At 53.6% G+C, this 27,476-nt stretch overlaps 2 protein-coding genes across 5 annotated transcripts; one reads left to right on the top strand and one right to left on the bottom strand.

The window, feature by feature from the left end:
- Window positions 1–532: 532 nt before the first annotated feature.
- On the top strand, window positions 533–9,700 carry CTSZ (cathepsin Z). The gene is made up of 6 exons (XM_082857283.1): window positions 533–777; window positions 1,234–1,397; window positions 4,937–5,116; window positions 7,300–7,450; window positions 7,838–8,000; window positions 9,093–9,700. The coding sequence occupies exons 1-6, from the start codon at window positions 635–637 to the stop codon at window positions 9,201–9,203; spliced, it is 912 nt and encodes a 303-aa protein (XP_082713409.1). The 5' UTR covers window positions 533–634; the 3' UTR covers window positions 9,204–9,700.
- A 75-nt stretch (window positions 9,701–9,775) lies between these two features.
- Window positions 9,776–21,075, bottom strand: NELFCD (negative elongation factor complex member C/D). Of its 4 annotated transcripts, none has more exons than XM_082857282.1 (15): window positions 20,974–21,075; window positions 16,766–16,881; window positions 16,428–16,537; window positions 15,482–15,591; window positions 15,061–15,168; window positions 14,424–14,576; window positions 14,069–14,199; window positions 13,239–13,404; window positions 12,813–12,947; window positions 12,265–12,404; window positions 11,427–11,541; window positions 10,998–11,093; window positions 10,779–10,919; window positions 10,349–10,478; window positions 9,776–10,251 (listed from the first exon to the last, which is right to left on the bottom strand). In XM_082857282.1, the coding sequence occupies exons 1-15, from the start codon at window positions 21,058–21,060 to the stop codon at window positions 10,217–10,219; spliced, it is 1,773 nt and encodes a 590-aa protein (XP_082713408.1). In that variant the 5' UTR covers window positions 21,061–21,075; the 3' UTR covers window positions 9,776–10,216. The 4 variants fall into 4 exon arrangements, with proteins under 4 accessions (XP_082713408.1, XP_082713407.1, XP_082713406.1 ...); XM_082857281.1 differs by having other exon boundaries at window positions 10,998–11,060; window positions 20,974–21,062; XM_082857280.1 differs by having other exon boundaries at window positions 14,069–14,196; window positions 20,974–21,062.
- Window positions 21,076–27,476: the final 6,401 nt, after the last annotated feature.

The following is a 27,476-nucleotide window of genomic DNA, read 5'->3' as shown; positions in this document are numbered from 1 at the left end:
CTGTTTGAAGATGAAGCACTTTGTCAGCAGAAACCTCACCCAGCAGCTTTGGAAGTTGGAACGTAGAATTAATGATTCAGGCCCACGTGAAACTCTCCTCGAGGGGCAGTTTCTGGAAGGATCCTGTCTTTCTTCACTATGTAGGGAAAGTGTCTCTCCAGAAAGGGCCTGGGCCTTCGGGAAGTGGCCCTTCAGAAAGCTAGACCAGGGCACAGTCCTGCGGGGAGACCCCCTGCCCTTCCCCGGAGGCCTGGGCCCACGTGGGATGCGGGGAGAGGGGCACCTCTCCAGGGCCAAGGGTCCCAAGAATCCAAGGTGGGGATGCCCGAGAGTGAATGAGGTCTGACGGATGGGAGGCTCGGGGCTGGTGGCCGGGTCGGGTCTGGGGTCAGCCGAGGCCTGGCGCGTGACCCGAGTCCGGGCGGCGGGCCGTGCGGCCGGGCGGGGCGGGGCCGGGTCACCGGGGGCAGCCGCGCGCCCCGCCCCGGGGGAGTGTCCCGCCCGCGCGCAGCCACCTTAAGGGCCGGGCGGGGCGGCCGGGGCGAAGGCTGGCGGAGGAGCTACCGGCGCGGGATCCGAGTTAGGATCCGAGTTGGGATTCGAGTCGGGGTCAGATCGCGCCGGCGAGGGAGCCATGGCGTCGTCCGGGCCGGCGCAGCTGGTGCTACTGCTGCTCGTGCTGCCGGCGGGCGCGGCGCGGGCCGGCCTCCACTTCCGCCCGGGCCGCGGCTGCTACCGGCCCCTGCGGGGGGACCAGCTCACCCAGCTGGGGCGCAGGTCGGGGCGGCTGGGGGGTGGTCAGGGGCTGCCCATCTCCCGGGGCTTCGCGCCCTCTCCCGCCTGGGGGACCCTGCCGCCTCCTTGGGGTGCCAGGAACCAGGACGCCCAGCCTCCCTTGACCTCTGAGGGTCAAGGCCAGCCCCGTTGCTTTGGGGGCGCGCCCTTTCACATTTGTGGGGTTGGACGAGGCGCACCGGTGCAGGAGGCAGGCTAGCCTCGCCGCCCTGGCATTTGGAGCCTCGCTGGCGGAGCGGTCTGGTTCCTGCACTGCGGGGGGCGCGTGTGTGCCCTGCGCCCTTGAGATTCCGAGCGGGCAGGGGCGTCTCCTGGCTGAGATGGCCCTCTCCCGCTCGCTCTCAGTTTGGGGAAGGGAGAGGGTGCTGGGGAAGGTGCCTGCGCGCCCGACCCCCAGGGGCCCCAGTGCTGATTCCGGTGGTGGTGGTCTCTTCCCAGGACATATCCCCGGCCTCACGAGTACCTGTCCCTATCGGATCTGCCCAAGAGCTGGGACTGGCGCAACGTGAATGGGGTCAACTATGCCAGTGTCACCAGGAACCAGCACATCCCCCAGTACTGTGGCTCCTGCTGGGCCCACGGCAGCACCAGTGCCATGGCGGGTAGGTCGGGGACTTCGGCCCCTCTTGACCGTGGGCCAGGAGGGCCCGTCCAGCTGCCTTCTTTGTCAGTACCGGCAGCTGCAGCCCAGGGTCCTGGGGGCCTGCAGTTCTGTGCCAGGACTCAGCCTGGCATGGGGCGGTGTCTGCGTCAGGCCTAAGGGAGCGGATGCCCGGCAGTCACAGGACTGAAGACCTGTGACAAACGGCTCCCAGGAGCCTTATATGTCCCGAAGCTTGTGAGCGAGGCTCTTGGGGATCAAACCACAATGTCCCGAAGCTTGTGAGCGAGGCTCTTGGGGATCAAACCACAAACTCACCGAACACCCTGCTTGTGTTTGGGTATGCGGAAGTGAAGCTGCTTTTCAGCGTAGTTAATATTTGAAATGAATGCCAGCCCTGGGCTTGGAACATTGAGCAAGGCTGGCTGTTTCCTCATCTGGGCCTTATCCGCCTGGCTGCAGCGAGGGCGGGAAACCTCGAGGCCGGGAAACCTCGAGGCCGGGATTGGGGGGCGGGGAGGGATCCGAAATCAGCGCCGCTCTAGAAGGCTGCTGGGCCTGCCTTGGTAGGGGAGGGAGGGGGACTTCACACCAGCCTGGGCCTTCATTCAGCTCGGAGTCCCGGGAGCCTGCAGTCACACCGGAATCTTTCGAACTCCTGCCGTGTGGCATTGTGTTACGCCAGTGTGTGGCTACTGCCCCTGGCCTATGCTGGACGGCTCATCCCATGTAAGCCTCCTGGCTGCCCTGTGATTGCTCCCACTTTGCAGATGAGGAAACTGAGGCTCCGGCAGGGAGGTCAGGAGACTAGGCCTTTATGGGAGTGACAGCTGGGAGCAGAGCGCGGAGGCTGGGCTGTCTGTAGGATGAGGGGTGGGGCTGGCGTCTGGACCCCAGGGCCAGCCGGCTGTACTGGGGGCATCAGGCAGGGCCTCGTGGGGGCCCTGCCCCATCTCTCCTGGGGGCTGGGTTGCACTTCTGGCCCTTCAGGGAGGAGGAGGGTGGGGGCGGCTAGGCTGAGCCCCATTTTATTTTGTTTTATTTTATTTAAAAAAATGTGTTTTGGCTGCACCGCGCGGCTTGCAGGGTCTTAGTTTCCCAACCAGGGGTTGAACCCGGGCCCACAGCAGTGAACACGCCGAGTCCTAACCACGGGGCCACCAGGGAACCCCCTGAGCCCCATTTTAAGTTGTAGGAGCTCTTCTGGGCAGCTGGGGAGGTCCCTGACCGGGATGGAGATGGACAGGGCCCCTGGGGAATGTGGAGCAGAGGCTTAACCACTGGAGCCGCTGGGAGACTTCAGGGGCCCACAGGCAGGCGGGCAGGCAGGGTGTAGGCGGGCCTCGAGCCAGAGGCTCAGGGCGAAGGCCTGGCAGGAATGGCGCACTCCCTGGCCTGGAGGAATTGAGAGGGCCTTTGTGGCAGGGGCCTAAGGGTGGGTGGGGGAAGCTGAGAAGGTCACCAGGGGCCCTACCCCCAGGGGAGGGGCCCGGCAGAAGCCTGAGGGATCTTAGGGAGGGAATCACATGCGAAGATTTGCATCTGTAGAGGAGGGCGGGGCCTGGAGGCGATGGCGTGTCCCTGCTCTGAGGTCCGCCCTCCACCTGCTGGAGTGGAGTCTCCTGGGCAGATGACTGCTTCTCCCCTCTTGCTCTCCAACCCCTAACGGCCTCCCTAGAAGCAGGCATCCTCTTCCTCTTTCACTGAGAAAACAGAAGCCCCCAGAAGGGGACTTCCACGGTGCCCGGCCCAGCTGCCACCTTCCCTCCTGTCCCCGGCCGTCCAGCGTCTGAGCCCCTGGACAAGGCCATCCCTGCCGATGCTCAGACCTGGCCAGCGCTGAACCCCACCCCGTCTCCAGCCGCCACCCCACTTCTGGGCTCCTGGAGGGGCCTGCAGTCCCCACCTTCTCCCTGCTAACCCGACCCCCTCCAGTCGCCTGGCAGCTCCTCGCCAAGGTCACCGGCTCAGGCCGTCAGGGGCAGGTCTGGTGGTGGCCCCTGGGCCTCGCCCCGCCCTGTTTTGCTCGATCAGCCCCTCCCCGAAATGCTTTCCTCGCCTTTAGCCACAGGCCCCCAGTCTCTGTCTCACCGGCCCCTCCTTCATCCCCCCCCCCACCCCGCTTAACTTCTGGACATTGGGCTCCCTGGGACCCTGCACCTGGACTTGGCCTTCACGCCCCCCCGCGGGACACCTCAAACCTCACGTGCTCCTCCTTTCTGCCACCACCCTCACCCCCAAACCGGTTCTTCCCCGGCCTCCCTGATCACTCCAGGAGAATGCCATCCCTCCCTCGCTCAGGCCCAGGCCCAGAGGCAGCCGGCCTCCTGCTTTCCACCCTCAGAACATCAGGCCGCAGGGCTGCGCTCTACCTTCCAAGCACCGCTGCGGAGCTGCTGCCTGGTCCGCCTGCTGCTCCCCTGGTGGAGCAGCTCAGACCCAGGCCGGGTCCCTTTTCTGTTCCGCTTGAAACCCTGCGAGGTTTCAGGCAGATAGAACAAAACCCTGACCTGCCCGCAGAGCCTGTGTCAGCTGGCTCCCTGTTCCGTGTTGGGACCCAGTTTGGACACCAAGAGGTGAAGAACGGGCCGGTACCCTCAGGCGGGAGGGGTTATTGGGTGAAGCGGTGTCAGCTGCAGGGTCAACAAGGCCGGGGAGGAGGCTTGAGCGCCCAGGGCGGGCACGGCGGGAGGCTGCTGAGAAGGAACTTGGGGAGACCTGCGGGGGCTGGAGGGCGGTGCTCACCCGCACAAGGGGGTCCGCAGAGGGCTGTCCGCGGAGGACCGCTGGGCGGTGCGTCCAGGGGCGCTGGGGGAAGGGCTGGGGCACGTGCTGGTGACTGGCCGTGGGTTCCACAAGCCCTGTGGGGCCGCATGTAGAGCCCTGTGGGCCCAAGGGCCTAGGAGGTGACCCCAAGGGTGTAGGGGGCCTGGGGCTGCAGGAGGGAAGGAAGGGGGCGCCTGGAGGGGGCTGCTGGTGGGTGGAGGGCCTGGCCGCTTGCCCGCCGTCATCAGGGAAGAAACAGGAGCAGCTGTGGTGAGTTCTGACCTGGAGGTGGGAACTCGGGATGCGGCCACGAGGTGGGCGGCTGCGGAATCTTCGCTCCGGGAGGGCGGAAAGCAAGGTGGCAGGCCCGTGGTATGGTTGGCTGCAGGGCCCCACAGGATGCTGTCTGTACAGGGAAAGGGGGGCAAGGAGCGGGGGGCCGTGGCTGCCCTCAGCCGTCCCCAGCTGCCCCGTGGGGTGTGTGGGCTCAGGCGCGTGGGGAGTGAGAGTGGGGTCGCCGACTGGCCCCTAGTCTGGCTCCCCGGTGCCCTTGGGGATCTACCAGCCTTCAGGCAGGACACGCCCGGCCCTGCTCAGATGACATTCATTCGTAGTGGGGGGAGGGTGGGCATCGGTACCAGGAAGGGCCCGGGAGGCCTCTCTGGAGAGCAGGACCCCAGGGAGCAGGGGAGGGCCCTCCAGAGAGGGATGCGTGGCCCCCGGGGCGGCAGGCAGTGGGGTGGGTGCTGACCAGCATGGGTGCTGCCCCCGCAGACCGGATCAACATCAAGAGGAAGGGAGCGTGGCCCTCCATACTGCTGTCCGTGCAGCACGTGATCGACTGCGGCAACGCTGGCTCGTGCGAGGGAGGCAATGACCTGCCGGTGTGGGAGTATGCCCACCGGCACGGCATCCCCGATGAGACCTGTAACAACTACCAGGCCAAGGACCAAGGTAGGGCCTGCTCATCCCCCAGACGCACGCACGTGTGCACACACACACACACACACACACACTCACACTCTCTCTCTCTCTCTCTCTCCCCTCTTCCCAGCACACGTGTGGCCCGGAACCCAGGCCGGCAAACTTCTCAGGGCCTGTGGCTGGGGCCCTGGGGAAGGGCGGGACGGAGCTGGGAGCCCCCTGCCGCTGTGTATCTAGTGGGACGGGGGGATGGGAAAGGTGGGGCCTGGCATCCTTGGTGGGAAGACCAAAAAAAAAAAAGGACTTGGGATGGGGGTCTCCAGCCTGCGTGCCCGGCGGCCAGGCCAGGCCCTGGTGTTTGGGTTTTGATGTGTTGGCATTTTGGTGGTTTCATGGCCCTTTGTAAGGGGATCGCTCATCAAGGGAAGAGTGTTTTCCAGGAGCCGGGAGTGGCGAGCAGGCAGGAAGCAGGCGGGCCCGGCCTGCTTCGAGACCCTGGTCCCGGCCGCCTGCGTCTGGGTGGATTTGGAGCCGAGGGCGCTGCACGGACCAGCGGATGCAAGCTGGCCTGGGGCCCTGGAGTCGGCACGGTCCTTTCAGGGTGCTCCCCTTGGAAACCCAAGGAAAGAAAAAGTCCAAACCCTAACCCCACAGTGGGTAGTTTTAAGTCACCTGTCTGAGCTCCCTCGTAACCAGAGCAGAGAGCTGAGACCAACTCAAAAGGCCTTTTGAGGCAGGAGTGGGGAGGACAGGGGTGTGTGTGGGGAGACCGGGGGGCTTTTCTGCCCCCCCTTCCATCTGTAAAAGGTGTGCTCAGGCCCCTGTACCTTCTGAAGGCGCCATCCCACGCCCACAGGCTGCCCCCGCCTTGCCTCCCAGGCCGTATTGCCCGGCCAGCAAGCATCTCCCCAAACTGGTCCAGTGAGTTGTTGAAGTGATAGATGGAGCAGGCGTCAGAGAACCAAGAAGAGGAGTCCAGGATGAAGGGGAGCAGGGAGGGCCCCCGTGGTCCTCGGAGCCCTGATCCACCCAGAGCTGGTCTTGTCTGTCCTCGGCCAGGCCCCTCCAGCCCACCTGGGACAACAGGGCCAGATGGAACTCATCGGCACCTGATTGTTTGCAATAAGTAGTCCTGTCTTTTTTTTTTTTTTTGGCTGTGTTGGGTCTTCGTTGCTGCACGCGGGCTTTCTCTAGTTGCAGCAAGTGGGGGCTACTCTTTGTTGCGGTGCGCGGGCTTCTCATCGCGGTGGCTTCTCTTGTTGCAGAGCATAGGCTGTAGGCGCGCGGGCTTCAGTAGTTGTGGCTCGTGGGCTCAGTAGTTGTGGCTTGTGGGCTCAGTAGTGGCTCGTGGGCTCTAGAGCGCAGGCTCAGTAGTTGTGGTGCACGGGCTTAGTTGCTCCGTGGCATGCAGGATCTTCCCCGACCAGGGACCGAACCCATGTCCCCTGCACTGACAGGCGGATTCTTAACCATTGCGCCACCAGGCAAGTTCCAGTAGTCCTGTCTTTGTATTAGCAAATGTGGCCACAGATCCACCTTTTTTCAGGTTGTCCTGGGCATTTGGTGTCCAAGGGACAAATTAAACCAACAGTTTAATCCTCAAGGAGTTTAATGTCTTGGGGAAAGAGTCTGGATAGATACAAAACTATAACAGAAATAGGTAATGTGAAAGCAGTAGAAAGTGGTGCTGTGGGCCAAGGCAGGATGGACAAGGTGGGAAGTAATACTGTCTAGGGCCCAGGAAGGATGCAGGAGACGGTGTGGAGTCTTCCAGATCTAATAGCTGCACTGTTTTTTGAGGCCTAATTATTATATCTTCTCAGACCGAAATAATAAGGAAATGCTTATTTTTTCCCCAAACGTGGGGAAACAATACAATCTTATTAAAAGTGAGTAATTTAATTACACTCTATTCTCAGCTGCAGAGTATTGTGCAGAGGCCTTTGTCCCGGCTTTAAAGGAAAAGTGGAGCTTTTGAGCACCTACTGTGTGCTAATTAACGTTTCTTTCCACTGAGGCCTGGGGAAAGGCTCTTTGTAACTCCTGCAGCTGAAAGAAGAGGGTAATTAAACACCCGAGGGCAAGAAGATTTCCATTATTAGCTGATGGATGGAGCGTTCAGTTAGAAAAGTGGAGTTTGGGTCTGGGCGTGCTACTTTGTTCAGGGATTACCGAGGAAATGGCCTCACGCTGACTTTCCGTGCTGTCCCCAGAGTGTGACAAGTTTAACCAGTGTGGAACATGCACTGAATTCGGAGAGTGCCACGTCATCAAGAACTACACCCTCTGGAAAGTTGGCGACTACGGCTCTGTCTCCGGGAGGGAAAAGATGATGGCAGAAATCTATGCGAAGGGGCCCATCAGGTGAGGAGCTTTGAGACCCCTGCCCGCGGAGGGCGTGCACGCTTCCAGGAAACGGGACCCAGGTGATTTTCACCCCTTTCCTTCTGGCCAACTTTACCCACAGGGCTGGAGACACAGCTGCCATGTGAGTTTTCTCAAAAGTAAAGCTCAGTAGCCCATGTGCCCCTCGTAGGATTATTGTGAGGGAAGGACACATTCACGGACAGCCAGTGTAGCCAGTGCTCTGGGGCGGCTGGTACAGCTCCGGTAGGGAGGACGCCAGGTGAGTAACTACAGAAGTCTGGGCAGAATCATCAGGTGCGTGTCATTTAAGTTGGATCCGCACGGCTCTTCCTAACGATGGCCAACGCTGGCTGTTGAAAGCGCTCATTCTCTCCCTGCTCTCAGCTGCGGTATAATGGCAACGGAGAAGATGTCTAACTACACCGGTGGCATCTATGCTGAATACCACAACAGGGCCTACATAAACCACATAGTCTCCGTGGCCGGCTGGGGTGTCAGCCATGGGACGGAGTACTGGATCGTCCGGAATTCGTGGGGCGAACCATGGGTAAGACATTTCCACTGCGACTCCTCTCACTTGGATGGTTCTGGGGCTTTCGTAGCTGAGAACCGCGGCCCTGAGCAGAGGGGCTCCAGGCTGCAGACACGTGGGGTGAGGTCCTCCTGCGCCGCACGGGGCTGTCCCCGTCCTGTGCCTCGTAGCGCGTTTGCAGCATCCCCGGCCCCTACCCGGTAGACGCCAGATGCTCCTCCCCGCTCCCCAGCTGTGACAACCAGAAAGCGTCTGCAGACATTGACAAATGTCTCCCGAGGGGGATGGGGGCTGAGAAGTGCTGCTTTAGAAGTTTCCATTTAGCTAGCTTTTATTCCTTTACAACCATCTCATTCTTTTTCTTGCCATACTGTCGGCTCTCCTAAGTAATACTGTGGAGTTTCTTCAAAAATACTTTTTGAGTTAAGTCAAAAACCCAGGGGAATTAAATTAACTGGCAGAATTTTCGTTTCTAAGACCTAGTATTAACCATTAACAGCTGAAGACACAAATTCATTGTTATGAAATCAGGGACGGTGATTTTTTTTTTTTTTTTTTTTGGCGGTACGCGGGCCTCTCACTGTTGAGGCCTCTCCCGTTGCGGAGCACAGGCTCCGGACGCGCAGGCTCAGCGGCCATGGCTCACGGGCCCAGCCGCTCCACGGCACGTGGGATCTTCCCGGACCGGGGCACGAACCCGTGTCCCCTGCATCGGCAGGCGGACTCTCAACCAGTGCACCACCAGGGAAGCCCAGGGATGGTGATTTATGTCGAAGTGATGAAATGTCAATATTTTTTATTAAACGACTATAAATGGGGATATTAATAGGTAGTCGAGTCATCTGGTCTAAAGAGTCGATCAACATTTTAGTTAATTAGCTCTCGGCATAACAGGGCCATGCACCCCTCGTGTTGAATATTAACCAAGTTGAATATTTCACAAAAGCTATTTCCGAACAGGGGTCCCAGAAAAGGGAAGGGTCAGCCGAGTGGGTGGCTGGGACGCTGCGGACCCCCCGAGCCTGAGGCTGAGTGGGGAGGGGAGGGGGTCAGTCTACTCAGAGCGCAGACGGGATCTGAGCTGATGCGTGGTCCCACTCCTCACAGGGTGAGCGGGGCTGGATGCGCATAGTGACCAGCGCCTACAGAGGTGGCAAGGGTGCCGACTACAACCTTGCCATCGAGGAGAGCTGCACATTTGGGGACCCCATCGTTTAAGGCAGACGTCTCCAGAGGAGCAGCTCTTAAAGAAGTGATCCCATGAGCCGTAACCAGAGGGGATCCCACCTTCACGGGCACTGGGGTGGTACTGCCGTGGTTTGAAGGAACTGGGGGTTGGCGGTCACATACGTGATGGCCGGTGACGGCCCTGGGCGCCCAGGAGGGACGGCCGCCGCGATGCCGCACGGGCTGAACGCGTTCTGGGGTGGGGCGGGGCGGGGAGTCGCGGCGGGGGGACGACCCAGCACCTGCACAGGACGGCTTCCTGCCGGGAGGACGGCAGCGCACCATTTACCTGAAGAAGCGTGAGCCACCAGGCAGTGAATGATGTGACCTCCGTTTTCTTCAATAAATGATTTGGCGACTGGTCTGTGATGTATTTAAGAGGTGGAACATTTCAGACTTGTCATCACCAGTTCCTCTGTCACCCTGCAGTCAATGGTAGGGCCGAGGGGGGATGGCGATCTCAAGTTGCCCAAGGGATGAATAAAATGCACACTTCACAGCAGAACTGAATCTGAGTGTTTTATTTACACACGAAAACAACATTAACACCGGGACCTGCGCCTTCCAACCGCAGAAGGGCTTTTTATTTGTTCTTGGAAAATGAGAGCAATTGCAATAATACGAACTAACCAATGGAGCCTGTGAGAAAACAAATCAACTCTGAAAATAGTTCATCTAAGTGTCTCAGTTTCTGAATTTCCACCCCCCCTCCCCGGGGCTGACAGTTGGCTACATCCCAAGAGGTGACGGGAACCTAGTTCCGCTACTGGGGAAATACTGTAAACAGGACTTGGGGGCAGCCCTGGACTCACGAGGAGACGGGACTGTTCCTAATGGCCGTTACACTGCTGACATCTTCCTTTTTAAAAAAGTTATCCACCTCCTCCCACCACAGCCCACTTCCAAGATGCTGACTGGGCCTCTTCAACAATAGCTTCTGGAAAGGGTTTTTCCACAGCGGGTCTCCTGGAATGTTCTGCTCCAGCTCTGGAGGATGCGCTGAATCAGTTCACCAAGATGAAGTTAGACTTGCAGTGAGCTTTAGCAAACGGAAGGAAAACAGGCACTGGGTTAGAAGCAGGAGGGAAACAATGACATCGAAAACTGCAGCCAAGAGACGCTCACGCCAACCCTACCTATAAACTCTGTCACAGGGTCGTGTTCACCTTCTGTTTTAATGGTGCCGGCGATGCTGTCGTTCTCCAGGATAGGAAGGAAAAGCTGCACGAAGTCAGAGGTGTAGGGGGGCGCGATGACGTCGAGCACCTACGGGGAGCACAGCCTGTGAGCGGCTCCGACTACCAGTCAGACGGCAACAGTGCGGCGAGACCCCTCCCCCAACCCCCGCCATTCTGCTTCCTGCCGACAATCTCCGACATTAAGACGCCCAGGGGCCAGGCAGGTAAAACACTGTTCCTGCAGGTAGGAGGTGCCTGGTAGACTGGCATCCGTGTCACTGTCATCACCGTGACTCTCCGACGGCACGGCTCCGGAGTGCGGTACCAGATGACCACATCAAGCCAAGAAGGGCGCTGCCGGGGGAAGCGGTAACCGGCGCGCGCTGACCTCAGTCACAAAGTGGCGAATGAGGGAGATGTCGGTGTCCAGCTTCTCCAGACACTTGCGGATGTAACTGACCACGGGGAGCACGTAGCCCCGGCTCAGCAGGTGCACCATCCTGTCCAGGAGGGTCTTCTTCAACTCGAGCTGCACGGGTGGGGCGACAAGGCTGAGAAAGGGGCCGCCTTCCCGCCGTGCAGCCCAGCCCTCGGGCTGCCCGCTCACCTGCTCCATCACGTCCAGCTGGGAATGCTCTGTCTCAAAGAGCTTCACCAGCAGCTGCAGGACCTGCGGGTGGAGGAGCTGGTGGCAGGTGCTGATCTACAAAGAGGCCAAAGGGAGCCACCCTGAGCGCTATGGCCAGGCCTCTGGGCTCCCCGCCGGCCCCAGAGAACCGTCACCAAAGACAGCTCGCGGCTGAGGACGGCCGGCCCAGCACTCGGCCTGGGGCCGGCCAGCCTCTGACCCATTCCTCATCCTTTCAGGGACACTTGATAAAAACGGAGAGATCTGTGGAGTCAACGAAACTAGCTCCTTAAAAGGAAACTCCTCATTTAGAACAGAAATAACCAGCTCCGGAAGGACTGCCTTCTGAAGGCGGGGAACAGACGTGCGAGAGCCTCGGACCGGAGCTGGGAGGTCCACAGCCCCTACCTCGTCCAGCAGTGCCAGGTGCACCGGGGTGTGGTCCGTCTGCAGCTGGAAGTACCTCGGCTCTGACACAGTCCAGTCCACCCACTTCAGCACACCCATGGCCACCACTGGAAACCTACAGGTAAACAAGGCAGAACGCTTCCTTTAAACAAAGTTTTCTAAAGGGCCAACACCAAAACAACACCAACGCAAGCCAGCCCATCACGTCACTCTACAACGTGCTCTGCCAGGGAGACACGATGAGCTAAGAACAGGCTGACGAGACCAGCGTCCTCTCAAACGCGCAGCTCGAGAACCCGAATCCCACGCTCAGCTGACTTTGGACCAACTTTGCTGGTTTGAAAGGAAAAGACCATTCACGCCACACTCCACGAGCTTGGTGGGCTGGGCTGAAGCTTACCTTTATTTAGCAAAGCCTCTCTTTGTCACTAGGACAAATTAACGGAGGAAGATTCAAATGCCTAAGAGCACCCTGTGTGTCAGCTTCTCTAGCGAATGCTTATTTAAATAGTTGGCGTGACACCCACCATTTCCGTCTAGGTGGTACTTTGCTGGTCTAACTTTACTGTAAATAGAGCCTCTTCTTCAAGTCAGTTTTTGTAATTCTGGTTGGTCTTCCTTTTTCTGAGTCTAATTTGCAAACAGACTTCTGGCAAGTAAACACCTGAAAATTACTCATGCTGCTAGAACAGTTGAAAGTGCTCTCTCTCTATTTACGAAAGAGAAAATAAATACGATGAATAAGTATCTCTGAATCTGTTTTATTTTTTGAGTTTTAATACGAAAGCTCAAACCCGTCCTCCCCGGAGAGTCAGGGTTAGAAGCTCCACGTGCTCACCTGATACACTGGTAGAGGGTGCTCAGCTCGGCCACAAGCTCAGACGCCCCTTTGTTCTCATTGCAACACAAGTTGTGAACAGTCTCAACAGCTTTCGATGTTGACTTCAGCTCGTCTTTATTGATGCTGACTCGCTTGTTCTGAAAACACATGAAGGCGGTGAATCCCGACGGTGCCCGCGTCCTTGCAGTTGGGGTAACCTGGCCTCGGCCCTTCTCTCTGCAAACCCGCGTCCCTGTCTCTGAAGTGTCCCCGTCACACAGCGAGACCGTCCGCCAGGGAGACCGGCGTCCGTCAGTGGCTTAGGGAATCGGTTTCGTATCTTTAGCCACACTTCAAATTACAGTTTAAATTAGTATCGTAGATGCTGTGCACCTTTCCTTGAGACATTTAGCACTTTGACTTATTTTATGCAGAAACACTAGAAAAGACATTTCTGACACTAGTTGGGCCCGTGATTCCCTGCAGCCAAAATTCCCAAATTACAGCACAGAGAGGAGGTTTCTGGCTCCGTAAAAAAGTCCATGAGTTCTCAGAACTGACAGTACCTTCTTCCAGGTCTCCACCACGCTTGCTGCATATGCTAAGATGTGGATGTACTTATGCTTGTGGTCCTGGTTGATCCTGGCCCCTGGTTTAAAGAGTGACTGCATGAACAGGTCCAGGAAGGCCGGCACCCGGATCTGAAGAGAAACACACAAACACACTGAAAAGGAACACAGGAGTGAGATGGCAGGTAAGTCCACACGCACCCATGGCAGGAGGGCCCACTCACGTCCACCACTGCATGTGCTTCAGGGTGTGTGAGGGCCGAGGATGTGATGAGGAAGGACCAGGGAGAGGACAGAAACATTTCAGTAGGAATGTGCACTCGCTGACTTCAGATAATTAAAAGGAACAACTTTCCAAAGGAATATACTTCCGATAGGCACTGAGGGTGTCCCATCTTAAGGTTAAAATGAAAAGCAACTCACGAGTTCAACAGGAGGCGGGTCCATGCTTGTAAACATCTTGAACAGGACTGTGATGTCGGCCGGATTCAGGGCTCCCTTGGACAACATAGCCCCAAGGGCCTGACACGCCCGGGGGTAGGAGGCAGCTGTGCCCAGTGCGAGCGTGATCTGACTGGCGTCATGGCCTCTTGATGAAAAAAAATCGTACATCCCATCATTGATGAGGTGGCGCCCTGTCCTGCCCTCTCCTTCCTTCTCTCTCCTTTTCCTTCCTTCCTTCTTTCAGATTTATGCTTTGAACTGTTGAGGTCCCTTTGTTTTTTCGTATTTCTCTCATCCACTGGTACGTTTACTAACTGACCCATGAAAGCAACATGTAGAGCTAACTGGGAAAGAATGTTCAGTACAGCTCAGAGGCTTCCTAAAAGGAACCACGCACTTTTTAAGTATCTTAAGCCTCCATTAGTAGACAATGAAGCTAATAGGGGCTAGTTTTGTTCTGTAAGATATGGACCACGATCTAACCATCAGACCACTAAAGAGCTATTTCAGGACCGTTGCCATGTGCCACTGATGAATCCCAATATATTGGGAATTTAGGTTCATAAATACACTTAGGTTCATAAGTACAGTGAATTCAACGATAAGCAAATCGTTTACCAAATATGCATCGAAGCAAAACTTTACGAAGCAAGCTCTCTTCACGTATTTAAAATTAGCCCGACTTTTTCAGCTCTACTGGATAAAAGCAAGTTTACCTATCTGTCAAAAACAGGAGGACCTAGAGTCTTCGGTTGTGGACACAGGGCAATGTGGTAGGGGCGAGAGCGAGCTGACAGGCAGCCTCTCACCTCTCCTGGGCGAAGCGCTGGACCTCCTGTGCGGCCCTGCGCACGGCCGAGCCCCCCTGCTCCTCCTGGGCCAGCACGGACATCAGGGCCTGGGCGAACAGATACGTGTGCTCCCCGTGACACACCATCTTCTGGAAGACGGCAGGGAGACAGTGTGTGGGGTTTCAGGACCACAGCAATGACAAAGGCAGACAGAAGAGTCGGACTCCGACAGTTCTGCATGCAAGTCCCCACCTGGGAAGGTGCCCTGCGACCCACACACTCTCCACAGTAAAGAGCATTTCCCGTTAGAAGATGCATGGCCCCATGCGAACGGCCTCCTCCTGACCTGAGCCACGTCAAGCAAAGCGCTTACAGCAAACTCGGGGAGATTTTTTTCGAGGTTTTCTTCGCCTCCGTCCAAAATCGTAGCTAGAGAGGTACGAAGCACTCTAGAAAACACCTCCAGCTGCTGGCAGGCCGTGGACACGCTGGTGATCTCCCCTTGGTACCCTGCGTCGGAGATAAGCTGCAACACGGAAGTAAGCACACACGGTGCTGACGAGCCGTGCCCGGCGCCCACAGGAAGGCGGCCGCTGGCCGAGCCCGGGGTGAGGGGGGACGGGCGCTGGGCGCGGGTCTCAAACTTCTGCTCGGGTCCCCGCTTCACCACTAACTAGGTTGGTGGTCCCAGTCAAGCCCCCCACCCTTGAGTCTTCGTGTGTGAGACGGAGGAGATGGACCAGGCGCTCTTAGAGGCTCCTCTCCGAATGCAAGGCTCTGTCCCCTGTTCCTGCCCAATCCTAAAACACAGTCCACTCGATCCCCAAACATACAAAGTCTATGCTTTTCTTTCTCGATGTTTATGACTTACTAAAGTGAAACGACGAAAACCTTTACAAATAAAGCACGTAGGATCTTTTCAAAGGACACAGACCAACAACCAACCAAGTCAAAATCACCCTCATTCATAAATACTTTCATCTGTTCTCGGACTCTAGGACTCTTCCTACCTTAACAGTGAAGTTGAGCATCAAACAGTCTGGGTGGGCTTCAGCCAGTTTGTAGAAAAGGTCTCTCCACGTGGTATGTGCAATCATTTGTTCAAGCCAAGCGGGGGTCTGACAACAAGCAAACAAACAAAAAGCAAGGTAAGAGGCCTAGCTTTCGCCTAAGTGAAGGTGACGTCGTGGCAGCAGACACAGCAAGAGCCCCTGGGCTCCTGGCTCTGCCGCGGTCCCCGACACAGGAAGAAGCAGGCCGCGGGCTGCGGAGGCTGCTTGGTGGCCGGGCGGCCGAGCCCAAGCCCCGAACACCCCCGCAGCGTGTGGAAGCTCCAGCCCTGACGGACACAACGCGCCACACTCCACCGTGAGGTGGAATCAGCAGAGGACTCTAGGAGCTGGAATTAAAAAAGGGAAAAAGGTTCCTCACCTCTCCTTCTTCAGTAAAGATAGAATCTGCTTTGCGGGGGTCGAAATGTTTGATCAGTAAACTCTTCAGATGATTTTCCACAGTTTCCTGAACCTGCACTGGTTCAACACCTGAAAGAAAATGCAAGCCACGAGATGGAAAATGGCAATCTCTCAATTCACTGTGTTATTTTAGAAAAAGTCGACAGATCAAAAGTTTACATGCAAATCAGATATCACAGAACTGCTTCTGACCACTTAGGATCTGGGGCCTCTTATAAAAATTAACATTACTCATATTCGATGGTAAGACCCAAAAAAGAGTCCAGGGCAAGACACACAAGGATGCTTGTTTACGTGGAAAGGACAGTGACATCTTTGAAGCCTCGCTAGGAACAAGGACAAATTGCCAAAATGGAAAAACACCCCCCCCCCATGGCAGAACAGAGCAGATGCCAGCCAGGGGGCACACTCATGTGTGATGACTGTGACAGCAGGGAGTCAACTCGTTTACGGGCAGCACCCACCCCACGATGCCATCTGTACTCAGCACAGAGGATTTACAGTGAGGCGCTACTTGGATCATAGTAGCTAAAAGCCATAATCATGCCCAGTCCTAAATTAGCCATGATTTCTGCTTGCTATAATAGACCTCTTAAAGATGACACACTGAACATACGCCATATAATCCTCTACTTCTACAACACGGTAGGGAAAACAGCTCAATGGGAATCACATTTGCGGGTTATCTGTGAACCTCAATTATTAAATCAAAGATAAAAATCAAGCCGATGAAAATGGGTAAGAAGTTCAGTTCTTACTGACAGAGGTGTTAAAAACCAGGAAAACAAACAAACAGAAAGAACCAGGAAGACAAAGAAGGCCTTTCCAGTTTATCAGCATGATGATGACCCAGCGGCTCTGTACTGTGTTGGGGGAAGGGCCAGGACCCCAACCCCACACAGCACCTGTCTGAATGAGCCACTCGGCCAGCAGGTTGACGGTCTGGGCCACAGCAGTGTAGTTCTCTGACAAGAGCTGGATAACGTTCTCTGGAGACCCTCCCGCCTGAAAATACCTAGAAAAGAGGAACAAACAAGCTGTGACACTCAAATGGACGCAGATGGGCATGGGGATGGACAGCCGTGGCAGGGTGAGGGGGAAGACAGGTTATTCAGGCTTCTAAAGTGGGGGGACCCCTAGAGGCCTTCCATTCGGGTACCGCATTCTTCTGAATTTCACGTATCAGCTTTTGGGTCTATTACACAACTTTCTCCTCCCAGTGCAAACAACTTTTCTCACATACCTCTTTAGAGTGTTAAAGATGGAGGGTTCCATTATATAATCCCGGGTAGAAAATTTATGTAGGCATTCTTGCTGGACCTCGGCATCATCTTCTCCCTCTCCATAATCATCCTCCTGCTGTTGGCAAAAAGAGCCAGGCTATTCTTCATTACTACAAATATCCTGCTATCTCACCTTAAACCCGTATAACGCTGTCCATGTCAAAAGTGTTCCACGGACTTCCCTGGTGGCGCAGTGGTTAAGAATCCGCCTGCCAATGCAGGGGACACGGGTTCAAGCCCTGGTCCGGGAAGATCCCACATGCCGCGGAGCAACTGAGCCTGTGCGCCACAACTACTGAGCCTGCGCTCTAGAGCCCGCAGGCCACAACTACTGAAGCCCGTGCTCCACAACAAGAGAAGCCACCGCAATGAGAAACCCGCGCACCACAACGAAGAGTAGCCCCCACTCACCGCAACTAGAGAAAGCCCACGCACAGCAACAAAGACCCAATGCAGCCAAAAATTAATTAATTTTTTAAAAAAGTTCAACGTATGTCATTTCATTTGACTTTCATGACAATCTCATGAAGTACGCTGGACAAGTAACGAGTGGCTAAGAAAACGGGATCCAGAATCATACCAAGTGAGATTATATGGCGACTCCACGCTGGCAAACTTGTGTACGCGGTCATACAAGTTACCGCCATCTCATGCAAGACACCTCACCTGGGCATCCATTTCTCTTCTACTGAACAAGGACAACAACGGGACCTACTCCCATTTGGCTGCTGTGAGGATTCCAGGAGCTAATTTTCAGAAGAGCCAAGCACAGCACCTGACATTTGGTATGAGTTCAGTAGGTGTCAGCTACTGTCTTCACTATTACTATTTCATATGTGCCACGCATGGAAGGCTTTCCAACAAAGACTGAGGAAGCGATTCTCGAAGGCCATTTGCTGTCCATTTGCTGTCAGAAAGTGAAGCTCACTGGCTTGCCTCCAATCAGCAGGCCTGCCTGGATACCAGTCCCTGTCCTACACGGCAGCGACCTCAGGCAAGTCGCTGAATCTAAGGGCACAACAGGATGATGATGTGATGACAGAGGACTGAATGACCCCAGGGTCTGTCCAGCTTTAATGCTGTTACCAACAAGCAGATGCTTTTTGGACACTCGCTATACTGAGCACCATACAGGAAACCTAAGAAACTGTAAGACGAGAGATGGCTTTTTCTGCTGAAGGAGTTTACAAACCAGTAACTGCCCCTAACATAATGGGGTAAGAGCTAGGCCAGAGATGAGCAAACTACACCCAGGGCCAAATCCATCCTCCTTTTGTCTTTGTAAATAAAGCTTTATTGGAACACAGCCACACAGCCCCCTTTTTAAAAACATATTGTCTATGCCTGCTTCCCCCCTATAAAATGGGCAGAGTGGAGCTGTGACAGAGACCTGCAGAGCCAACAATATTTACTGTCTGGCCCTTTCCAGAAAAGCTTGCCCACCCCTGATGCAGACTTACATCCTGAAAGCAGTGCTCTGGGAGAAGGAACATGATTCCTTCACTATGGAGACCGGGGAGTCTTCTCTTGGACCTTATTTGAGTGGGAGCCTCGAGCAAGGCTTCTGAAGGAAGGTCAGCCTTTGCCCCAAGAGGCATCCTTGGGTGTCTGGATTCTCGGGCTTCTACCCTGGGCACTCATCTTTTCCACTGCATCTTCTCCTGGGTCGTGCCACTTCCCTGCTCATGAATCTAGAATCTAGCCTGGATCTCTCTCTCTCTCAAGCTCTAGACTCAAGCATTCAACTGTCTATTCTCACTTCCATTCACATGTCCCACTAGTAAGGCAAACTCAGTAGATTCCAAACTGACCTCCTCTTTTCCCTCTAAACAGATCTGCTTCCCACAACCCATGTTTTTGTAAAGGACTCCATCATCTCTACCTGTTACCTTAAACTCACAAACCTAGAAGAGGTCTTCAGTTTCTGCTCCCACATCCTGCCCAAAGACCCATCAATTCTCTCTCCCACATGTCTAACCAACTTGGCCCTTCCTTCCCTCTTTCCCTCTGCCCTTCCTTATTTTGGGCACGCTCGCAGTTGCAATGGTCCCCCAGTGGCGTGGTCTCATTCCTTCCTTTCAGTCACCTTTCACACTGATGCCACCATGACCTTAATAAGCCACAAATCTGATGTCTCTTTCTTGCTTAAAGTTTCCTATCTCCCTCAGAAAAGACAGCAGGACTTCACCCTCCCACTCGCTTGCCTCCCCAGTGCCATCCCTCGGCACTCCCCACTGGCAAGCCGCAGCCGGAGTAAGCTCTCTGCACTTCAGTACCCCTTAGCTTCTGTCGTCTGGACTGAATGTCACAGCAGCCTCCTTACACATCTTCCGGCCTCCCCCAGATCCACCCACCATGGGGTTAAGTGAACAGAATTTGGGTCACAGAAACTGATCTTCCACTGTCTCAAAATCCAGCTCATGCCACCCTTCCTGTTACCTTTCTTGACTTTCTTTCCTCCATGAAGTCAGAGTTAGAATGAATATGAAATGAACATCTAGTCCACCCCTCTCATCAGGGAGAGCCTATCAGAGTCAGTGGGCCAAATCGGGATCATGCTTAAAGTTCCGCAAAGGTGAGACTCCCCAGCCTCCTGTCTGTGGGCGTCTAGGCCTGGCTCTGCCATCCCTAACTGCTTAAGCAAAGGCCAACAACTGGAGTGCTCAGTTTATAAAATGCGAATGTAGCCTAGATCTCTCTGCACTTCAGTACCCCTTAGCTTCTGTCGTCTGGACTGAATGTCACAGCAGCCTCCTTACACATCTTCTGGCCTCCCCCAAATCCACCCACCATGGGGTTAAGTGACTAGACGGCCCTTAGATATGCCCTAGTTGTAGCGCGCTGTGACCGGAAGGCTTCGGTGGTCCGGCTGTTTGCTGGAGTGGAGATGGAGACAAAGGACCTAAGTGGGATCCCCATTCCTTCATGTATGAGTTTCATGACCTTGGGCAGGTCACTCGGTCCTCCCGTCTCACTTTCTTCGTTTTCAACAGGAGCAGAGTTAACACCCAACTCGGTATCTTGAGTGTGGAATGAGATGATGCATGAAAGCACCTAGCCGGCACAGATTTTCAATTAGCTAAATCTGACTCTCTCTCTCCACTCTAAGCCTCCAACACCCTGGAATGATCCAACACGTGAAGCTTAGAGTGTCACTCCCTGCCCCCAACTCTTGAACAAGTCATGCTTTTCAGCAGCTCTCAAAGGCCCTTCAGAACCCACTGCTTCCACCAGGCAACCAACCACACAGGCCTCCTTTCAGCTCCTGGAACACAGCGCCCACCTTTGCATCCCTGTACCCCGGCTTCAATGCCCTCAGTGCCCCGCCAGCCCCTTTCAACGGGGCACACCACACTCCAGGCTTTCTTCCTTCAAAATATCACTTCAGTATGTTCCCAAAACACCTAACCTTGACTCTTGTTAAAAGGCAGGTTCCTAGGCTCCCCTCCAGTCCAACTCCTCCCAGGCCCCAGGGGAGGAGCCTGGGAAGCTGGGTTTCAAACATCACCGCGGGTGGGTCTTCAGATGAGAATCAGGTTGGGGTCCCCTGGCCAAGGACTGCGCCCAGTTCCTACTGTGCAACCCCTGGCTTCTGGGGAGAAGGTTCTGAGCCTCCCTCAGCTTCCACAGCAAACCCTTGAAGGTCAAGGATGGACGATCCTTTCCTCCTCACTCAGGCCAAGGACTGATTACATCAGCCAGAGCGCCCAGAGTATGGTTTACAAACAGTAAAGCACATGTGCGGAAGTCCAAGTTCCACTTTTCCACCCTCATGATGCTGAGTTGGACTGTTTTAAAGATTATGGCTACTTTTCGCAGTGTGTGTCTGGGCCCAGTCCTCCACCTTCGAGGTGCTGTCTGACCCTCCCGGCGGGGCTAGGAAGTCCCAGGACCCGGCCCCGAGGCCGCCCCAGGGTGATCGGAAGGTCAGATCGGGTCACGACTGGGGGGCGGTGCCCCTGCGGCCGGAGCCCGTCACTGGGGGGGACCGGGTCCTCGCCACGCATCACCGTCCAGTGCCCCCCGAGAGGCCGCGCGCCCGGGGGGGTGGTCGAGCGGCGGGAGGGGGCGGGGCGAGCTGTGCTTGGACCACGCGGCGGGGGCGGGGCCGGCCCGCCGGCGACGGAGACCAACAGTCCTCGTCGGGGGCGCCCGGTGCCCCCCTCACCTGGCCGCCGTCCGCCTCGTCGCCCCACTCGGCCGCGCTCCCGAAGTAGTCCTCGTCCATGATGGCGCCCGGCGCGGCCCCCGCCATCCTCTCCCGCGAGCGCGCGCGCGAGCATGGCGCATGCGCACGGCGGACGGTCGAGCGCGCGCGCGGCCCCGCGGCCCCGCCCCCTGCGGACGCGCGCCTCATCCCAGGCGGGAAGAGCAGGGCCGGGGCGGAGGGGCGGGGCCGGCGCGGAGGGGTGGGGCGCAGAGGGCAGCCTGCACGCGGCAGAGGGAACCACCCGTACTGATCCAGAAGCGCAACCTGTTTGGGCCCCAGGGATATTGGATCGGGATAGAAGTTTGGAACTAGACTCACACGTGGCCTGGTTTCCGGTGCCAGCTCTGGGTCTTTTTCACTGGAAATTTTGGTCCTCTGAGCATCAGTTTCCTCCTCTGACACCTGGGCACAAGGGCAGGGCCAACTTATTGGGCACGGGGTTTATGATATCACTTATATGTGGAATCTAAAATAATGATACAAATGAACTTATTTAAAAAAAAAATAGACTCACAGACATGGAAAACAAACTTATGGTTACCAAAAGGGAAGGGGGAGGAATAAATTAGGAGTTGGGATTAACAGGTACACACCACTGTATATAAAATAGATAACCAACAAGGACCTACTACTGTACAGCACAGGGAACTATATTCAATATCTTGTAATAACCTATAATGGAGAAGAATCTGAAAAAGTATATATATATTCTGGATCTGAAAAAGAATATATATGTATATACAGGTATAGATATATAGATCACAGCCACCACTTACAGAGGGCTCATGAGCACTGTGCTTTCATGCATCCCTTCTTTCCTCATCTGACTACTGCTTATTGTGTGTCCCTAAGTGCCTGGCACTATGCTACTCCTGGAGCTCATTGGTGAACAAATCGAACATCACCCTTGCCCTGGGGGAGCCTGTATTCACTTGAGGGAACAAACAAATGAGACAATAACAGAGCGTGACAAGTGCCGGTTGGTATTCTGTGATAATAGGAGAGCCCAACTTTGGCAGTCTCTAAGAAACTTATATTTGAGCTGAGAGCCATATGGCAAAAGGAGCAAAGCAAGCCGGACCAAGGAGAGAACACTAGGAGAGCAGAGCTGCTGGACAGAGGCTGGTCGTGTGTCCTTGGAACCCAAAGGCCACTGAGACTGGCACCTGGCAGGCCAGCGAGAATCCTGGATGAAGTGGGAGAGGTAGGCTTGGGGAGTTGGGTTTTTCACTGAGGACTCTTCGGAAAGATGTAATGCATTAACATATGTAGAGCACCAAGCGTGGAGCTTGCACACAGTAGGTGCTCAGTAAGTATTAGTCATTATGATAAGGATGAGGGAACTTGGAGTTGGGAATGCAAGTTAAGAGGCCTCAGTGAGAGTTAATGGGGGCTAAGAAGGGGCCGGGGCGGCTGCTGCGAGACTGAGGTTAAGTCCTGAGGTTGCAGCAGACTTGGGGATGGCTAGGGAGACAGCCTGGGAAGATGTTCCTGAGACTTGCAGCCTGTGTGCCAGGGGTGGAGCACCACGGAGACGGAGAGCCCAGGGGGCGGGCTGGTTTCTGCACGGGACCCTAATGAGTTCGATAATGAGTTCAGATTGGGTCGTGCTGATTGGAGGTGCCATGGGAACACCCATGCCTGGATGTCTTGCAGGTGTGTCCAGAGGTGGGAGTCCGCGGCTCTGGATTAAGTGACTCGGCTGCAGCTTCTGTTCACGAGATTAAAGTGTATTAAGTTAATGAGTGTCCCTGCTGTTGGCTTGTTTCAGGGTTCATTTTCATTTGCTTTCTGAAAATGTTGCAAAGAATGGATGGCTGTTAAACTCCCACTACTTTTCCTCTTGGAATTTTTTTTTAACAGTACCTGAATTGAAAGCAGGCAAATTAATGTATGTATAACTAATTGCTTCTATGGAATCAGGGATTATTTAACTCACCTCTCTCTCAACCAAAAAGTTACTTATTATTAAATGGATTAACAAACAATCCCTAGTGAAAGCATTACATTCCGTCTGTCAGTAGCAATGATTGAGAATAATTGAATCTATAGGTCTTGCCTCCTGAGATACCATTGACCTGTTGCTTTTGAAAAGCCTCATCTAAAATGTCCAAATTAGCTTGCATTACTGAAAACAAGGACTCTAAAGTCTTTTAAGATATTTTCCTATTTCAGAAAAATTCTGGTGGAGAATTTCCTTGGAAATGAGAAGTTGGTTTCACTTAATCCATTCAAGAGATACTTACTGGGTGCCTACTCGGGGTTATGGGCTGTAAACCATAGACGCTGTTTATCTAGTGCTGATGGCAGAAAAGAGAAAAGAAATGTCTCTGATGATAGGGAAAGTGCGGAGAGGAGAGGGCTTGACCTCAGAGAGAGAGGTCAAGGGAAGCCTTTCTAGGGAAATGATGTTTAATCTGAGACTTCAGACTTGAACCTGGAGGACAACAATACAAAGAGGGCACAGTAGAGAAAATCCAAGATGACAGTGAAAGAAAATGACTGGAGAGCAAAGATGAAATGGGGAGGGAGAGACAGAGAGACAGAGATCCAAGCAGGAACCATATGCCCTAGAAACTTACAAGTGGTTTGGACTTTATCCCTGGGGTAATGGGTAGCGTTGAAAGCTTCTAAACACAAGAGTGACACGTCAGATGTAGGGTCTTCGGAAGGTCATTCTGGCCGCCATAGAGAAAGGGTTTGAAGGGTGCAAAGTAGAGGTTGGGAGACCAGTTAGGATGCTGTGGATGAGACATCCAGGTGAGACTTGATGGTAACTGAGACTGAGGCAGGTGTGGGGATGAAGTGAGTACATTTGGGAGAGGCTTAGGAGGTGGACAGATAGAGTCTGAAGGGTCTTATCGGGTGAGTGTATAATAAACACACCAATATTTAAATTCCTCATCATACAGTTAGTTTCTAGTCGTGCTTCAGCCCACTCCTCTCTGTCTTCCGTCTCCTTCATGCCACTGAACTACACTTGCCAATGTCAACCTTTCTTTTGTACCCAAAGAACACCGCTGGGTCTTCAGTCTGTTTGATCTGTCGAGAGTAAATGCACAGGCAGCTCTGGCCTTCTTTTTTTTTTTTTTTTTTTTTTTTGCGGTACGCGGGCCTCTCACTGTTGTGGCCTCTCCCATTGCGGAGCACAGGCTCCGGACGCGCAGGCTCAGCGGCCATGGCTCACGGGCCCAGCTGCTTTGCGGCATGTGGAATCTTCCCAGAGCGGGGCACGAACCTGTGTCCCCTGCATCGGCAGGCGGACTCTCAACCACTGTGCCACCAGGGAAGCCCAGCTCTGGGCTTCTTGAAACACCGTCCTTCCTCGGCATCGGCATTCCCACGCTTTCCTGGTTTTCCTCCTCCTTGCTCAGCTGTTCTGTCTCAGACTCCTTCCCCTCTTGTCCCTCTACTTGTTCTCTAGACACTGCAGAGCCTCGGGACTCAGGCCTGGACTCTTCCCTTCCCCACTCTCTCCCTAGGGGATCTCATTCACCCCCATCTTTAAAGCCATCTCTATGCTGAGAACTCAAATTTGTACCTGCAGCCCTCGTGTCTGCTCTCATCTCCGGACTCGTGTATCTACCGACCTAACTGCCCCTTGACCTCACCCTTAGGCTTCTCCATGGGCATCCCAACATCTCCATTAGCACCCCAAACGTGGTGCTTCTGCCTTCCTCCCCTCTCAGGAAATGGGGCCACCAGCTCCAGGTACCAATACCAAACACCTGCAAGTCATCCTTAACTTTTTCCCCTCCCCCATCCAATCCAAAGGCAAATCCTGTATCAGTCCCAGTTTAAAAACACACCTCACATCTCTCCACTTCTCCCCATCTCCGTTGCCACCGTCTTGGTCCAGGTTTCCACTAATTCTCACCTAGACACTGCAGGAGCCTTTCTCAGTCTTTTCTCCAAACATCCACAGAGTTTTTTCTTTTTTAATTTTGCTGAATCACTTTATCATAAAGGAAAAAAATCCAAAGATTGCAAAACTCCCCTATTTTTTGGCTATAATTTGTATCCTTATGATGCAAGTAAAATGAACAAATACTTACTGAACTTCTAGATGCAAGGTTACATACCACAGAGGGAGCAAGGTGACCAAGATGACTATGACCCATGCCATCAAGAAGCTGAAAATTCACTAAGGAGAGAGATCATTTAAATATGAAGGTGAAAATGACATTGGCTGTGACAGAAGTGCTGATAAAGTTTTCCTGAAATTCAGAAAAGGAAGATTTTATTTCTTTTTTTATGTTCATATTTCTTTTACTTTTTAATTAAAAAAATTTTTTTATTTTATGTTGGAGTATAGTTGATTTACAATATTGTGTTAGTTTCAGGTGTACAGCAAAGTGATTCAGTTATACATATACATACATCTATTCTTTTTCAGATTCTCTTCCCATGTAGGTTATTACAGAATATTGAGTAGGGTTCCCTGTTTTCTACAGTAGGTGCTTGTTGACTGTCTATTTTACGTATAGTAGTGTGTATATGTTAATCCCAAACTCCTAATTTATCCCTCCCCTGCCTCCCCTCTAGTAACCATAAGTTTATTTTCTATGTCTGTGAGTCTGTTTCTGTTTTGTGAATAAGTTCATTTGTATCATTTTTTTAGATTCCACATATAAGTGAGATCATAACGACATTTTATTTTATTTCTTTTTCTTTTTCCCTCCTGCCCATTTTATTTCACTTCTGACTGAGATGGTTAGGCACTGATTCTTGGGAGAAATGCTTTTGAGCAGATACTAAAGGGGTAGGCAGAATTTGAGCACGTTGAGATTAGAGGGAAGGGCATTTGAAGGGGAAGGACCAGGAGGGAAGGTGTGAGAAGTAGGGAATGGCTCCGTTTGGTTGATCATAGGAAAGAGAAAAGGGCCGTGGGAGAGAAGGATGGGAAATAGGGTGAGATCATGGAATGCCTTGAATTACATGCTGAAGAGTTTAACCTTCCTCCTGTGGGATATAGGCAATGGAAAACTATGACGGTTTTTGACCAAGAGTATCCCATGAACAAACTTAAATCTGATGAGAATGATCTAGCAATGGTGCGTACGATTTAGACGGTATACAGTTTTCATCCCTTAACTTCCTTTCTGCTTCTCCAAAGTGACTCACTGGCCACCACAAAGTGTCTGAACACTCCTGTCTTCAAGAGGTGGGGCTTAGTTTTCCGTCTTCTTGAGTGTGGGCTGAACGTAGCTATTTCATTCTAATGAATGGAATAAAGCAGGGACAGGGTGAGATTCACAGAGTAGGTCATAAAAGGACACTGTGACTTCCATCTTGGTCACACTGTCCCTTGGGTCACTTGCTTTGGAGGAAGATCGACACCAAGGTGTGGGCAGACCTATGGAGAGAACCACGTGGTGAAGAACTAAGGCATCCTACACCAGCCAAGAAAGTGAACTTGGAAGTGTGTCTCCTCCTCCCATTCAAACCGCAGCTGACATCTTGACTGCAGCCTTGCGAGAGACCTCGAATCAGAAACACCAAGCTATGCTGCTTCCCAGTTTCTGACCTATAGAAACAATGAGATAATAAATGTGTGTCGCTTTAAGCCAATACATTTGGGGTACTTTCTTATGAAGCAAAAACTAATGAATGCAAGTATCCAGAGTGATCTTTTAAAATCAGATTATGTCCCTCCTCTGTTTGATACCCCTCAGCGGCTTCCATTTCACCTGAAAGAAAGACAAACCATTTTCTCACATCTGGCATGACGACAGAGTGGGATCAACAAATCCTGTCCCCCAAGGCTGGACAACACTGTCAAAAATAGTCACTGCAGCCTTGTGCAAACTGACCGAAGGCATTCAACAACCTGAGAAGCGTTTCTTAATGAACATTACCAAGCTTCAGGCGAGGACACCGTGAATCTCTGACATTTTTGCCCACGTGTGCTCCTATGCTTGGAAGCAACAAGGGGAATACGATTCACGACTGACTTCTCTTTAGAAATAATGGAGACCAAAGGCAGCAGAATGACATACTTGAAATGCTGACATAAGACACACTGTCAAGCAAGAATTCTCAGTCTAGCAAATATAAAAAATGAAGGTGAAATATATGCATTTTCAGATAAACAAAGACTGAAGAATTTGTTGCTAGCAGACCTGCCTTACGAGAAATACTAAAGGAAGTTTTTCGAGCTGAAATCGATGCTAGGCAGTGACTTGAATTCACAAGAAGAAATGAAGAATACCAGAAATGGTAAATGTAAAAGATTCTGTAAATAGATTCCATTTCTTCTCTTGCCTTTTTTTTTTTTGGCTGCATTAGGTCTTCGTTGCTGTGCACGGGCTTTCTCTAGTTGCAGCGAGCAGGGGCTACTCTTTGTTGCGGTATGCAGGCTTCTCATTGTGGTGGCTTCTCTTTGTTGCAGAGCACGGGCTCTAAGTGCGCGGGCTTCAGTAGTTGTGGCATGCAGGCTCAGTACTTGTGGCACACGGACT

The sequence above is a fragment of the Leucopleurus acutus genome, assembly GCF_964270905.1.
Source record: "Leucopleurus acutus genome assembly, chromosome: 16".
Classification (NCBI taxonomy): Eukaryota; Metazoa; Chordata; class Mammalia; order Artiodactyla; family Delphinidae; genus Leucopleurus; species Leucopleurus acutus.
The sequence above is the reverse complement of the archived record's forward strand: the minus strand, read 5'-3'. Positions and strand labels throughout refer to the sequence as shown.

Coding starts and splice junctions, on each gene's coding strand:
- CTSZ (XM_082857283.1), top strand. CDS start 635: ATGGCGTCGTCCGGGCCGGCGCAGCTGGTGCTACTGCTGCTCGTGCTG. Junction 778..1,233: donor CTCACCCAGCTGGGGCGCAG/GTCGGGGCGGCT, acceptor GTCTCTTCCCAG/GACATATCCCCGGCCTCACG. Junction 7,451..7,837: donor TATGCGAAGGGGCCCATCAG/GTGAGGAGCTTT, acceptor CCCTGCTCTCAG/CTGCGGTATAATGGCAACGG.
- NELFCD (XM_082857279.1), bottom strand. CDS start 21,060: ATGGCGGGGGCCGCGCCGGGCGCCATCATGGACGAGGACTACTTCGGG. Junction 15,592..16,427: donor CGAGTGGCTCATTCAGACAG/GTGCTGTGTGGG, acceptor ATTTTCTTTCAG/GTGTTGAACCAGTGCAGGTT. Junction 11,094..11,426: donor ACCTGGCACTGCTGGACGAG/GTAGGGGCTGTG, acceptor GCCTCTTTGTAG/ATCAGCACCTGCCACCAGCT.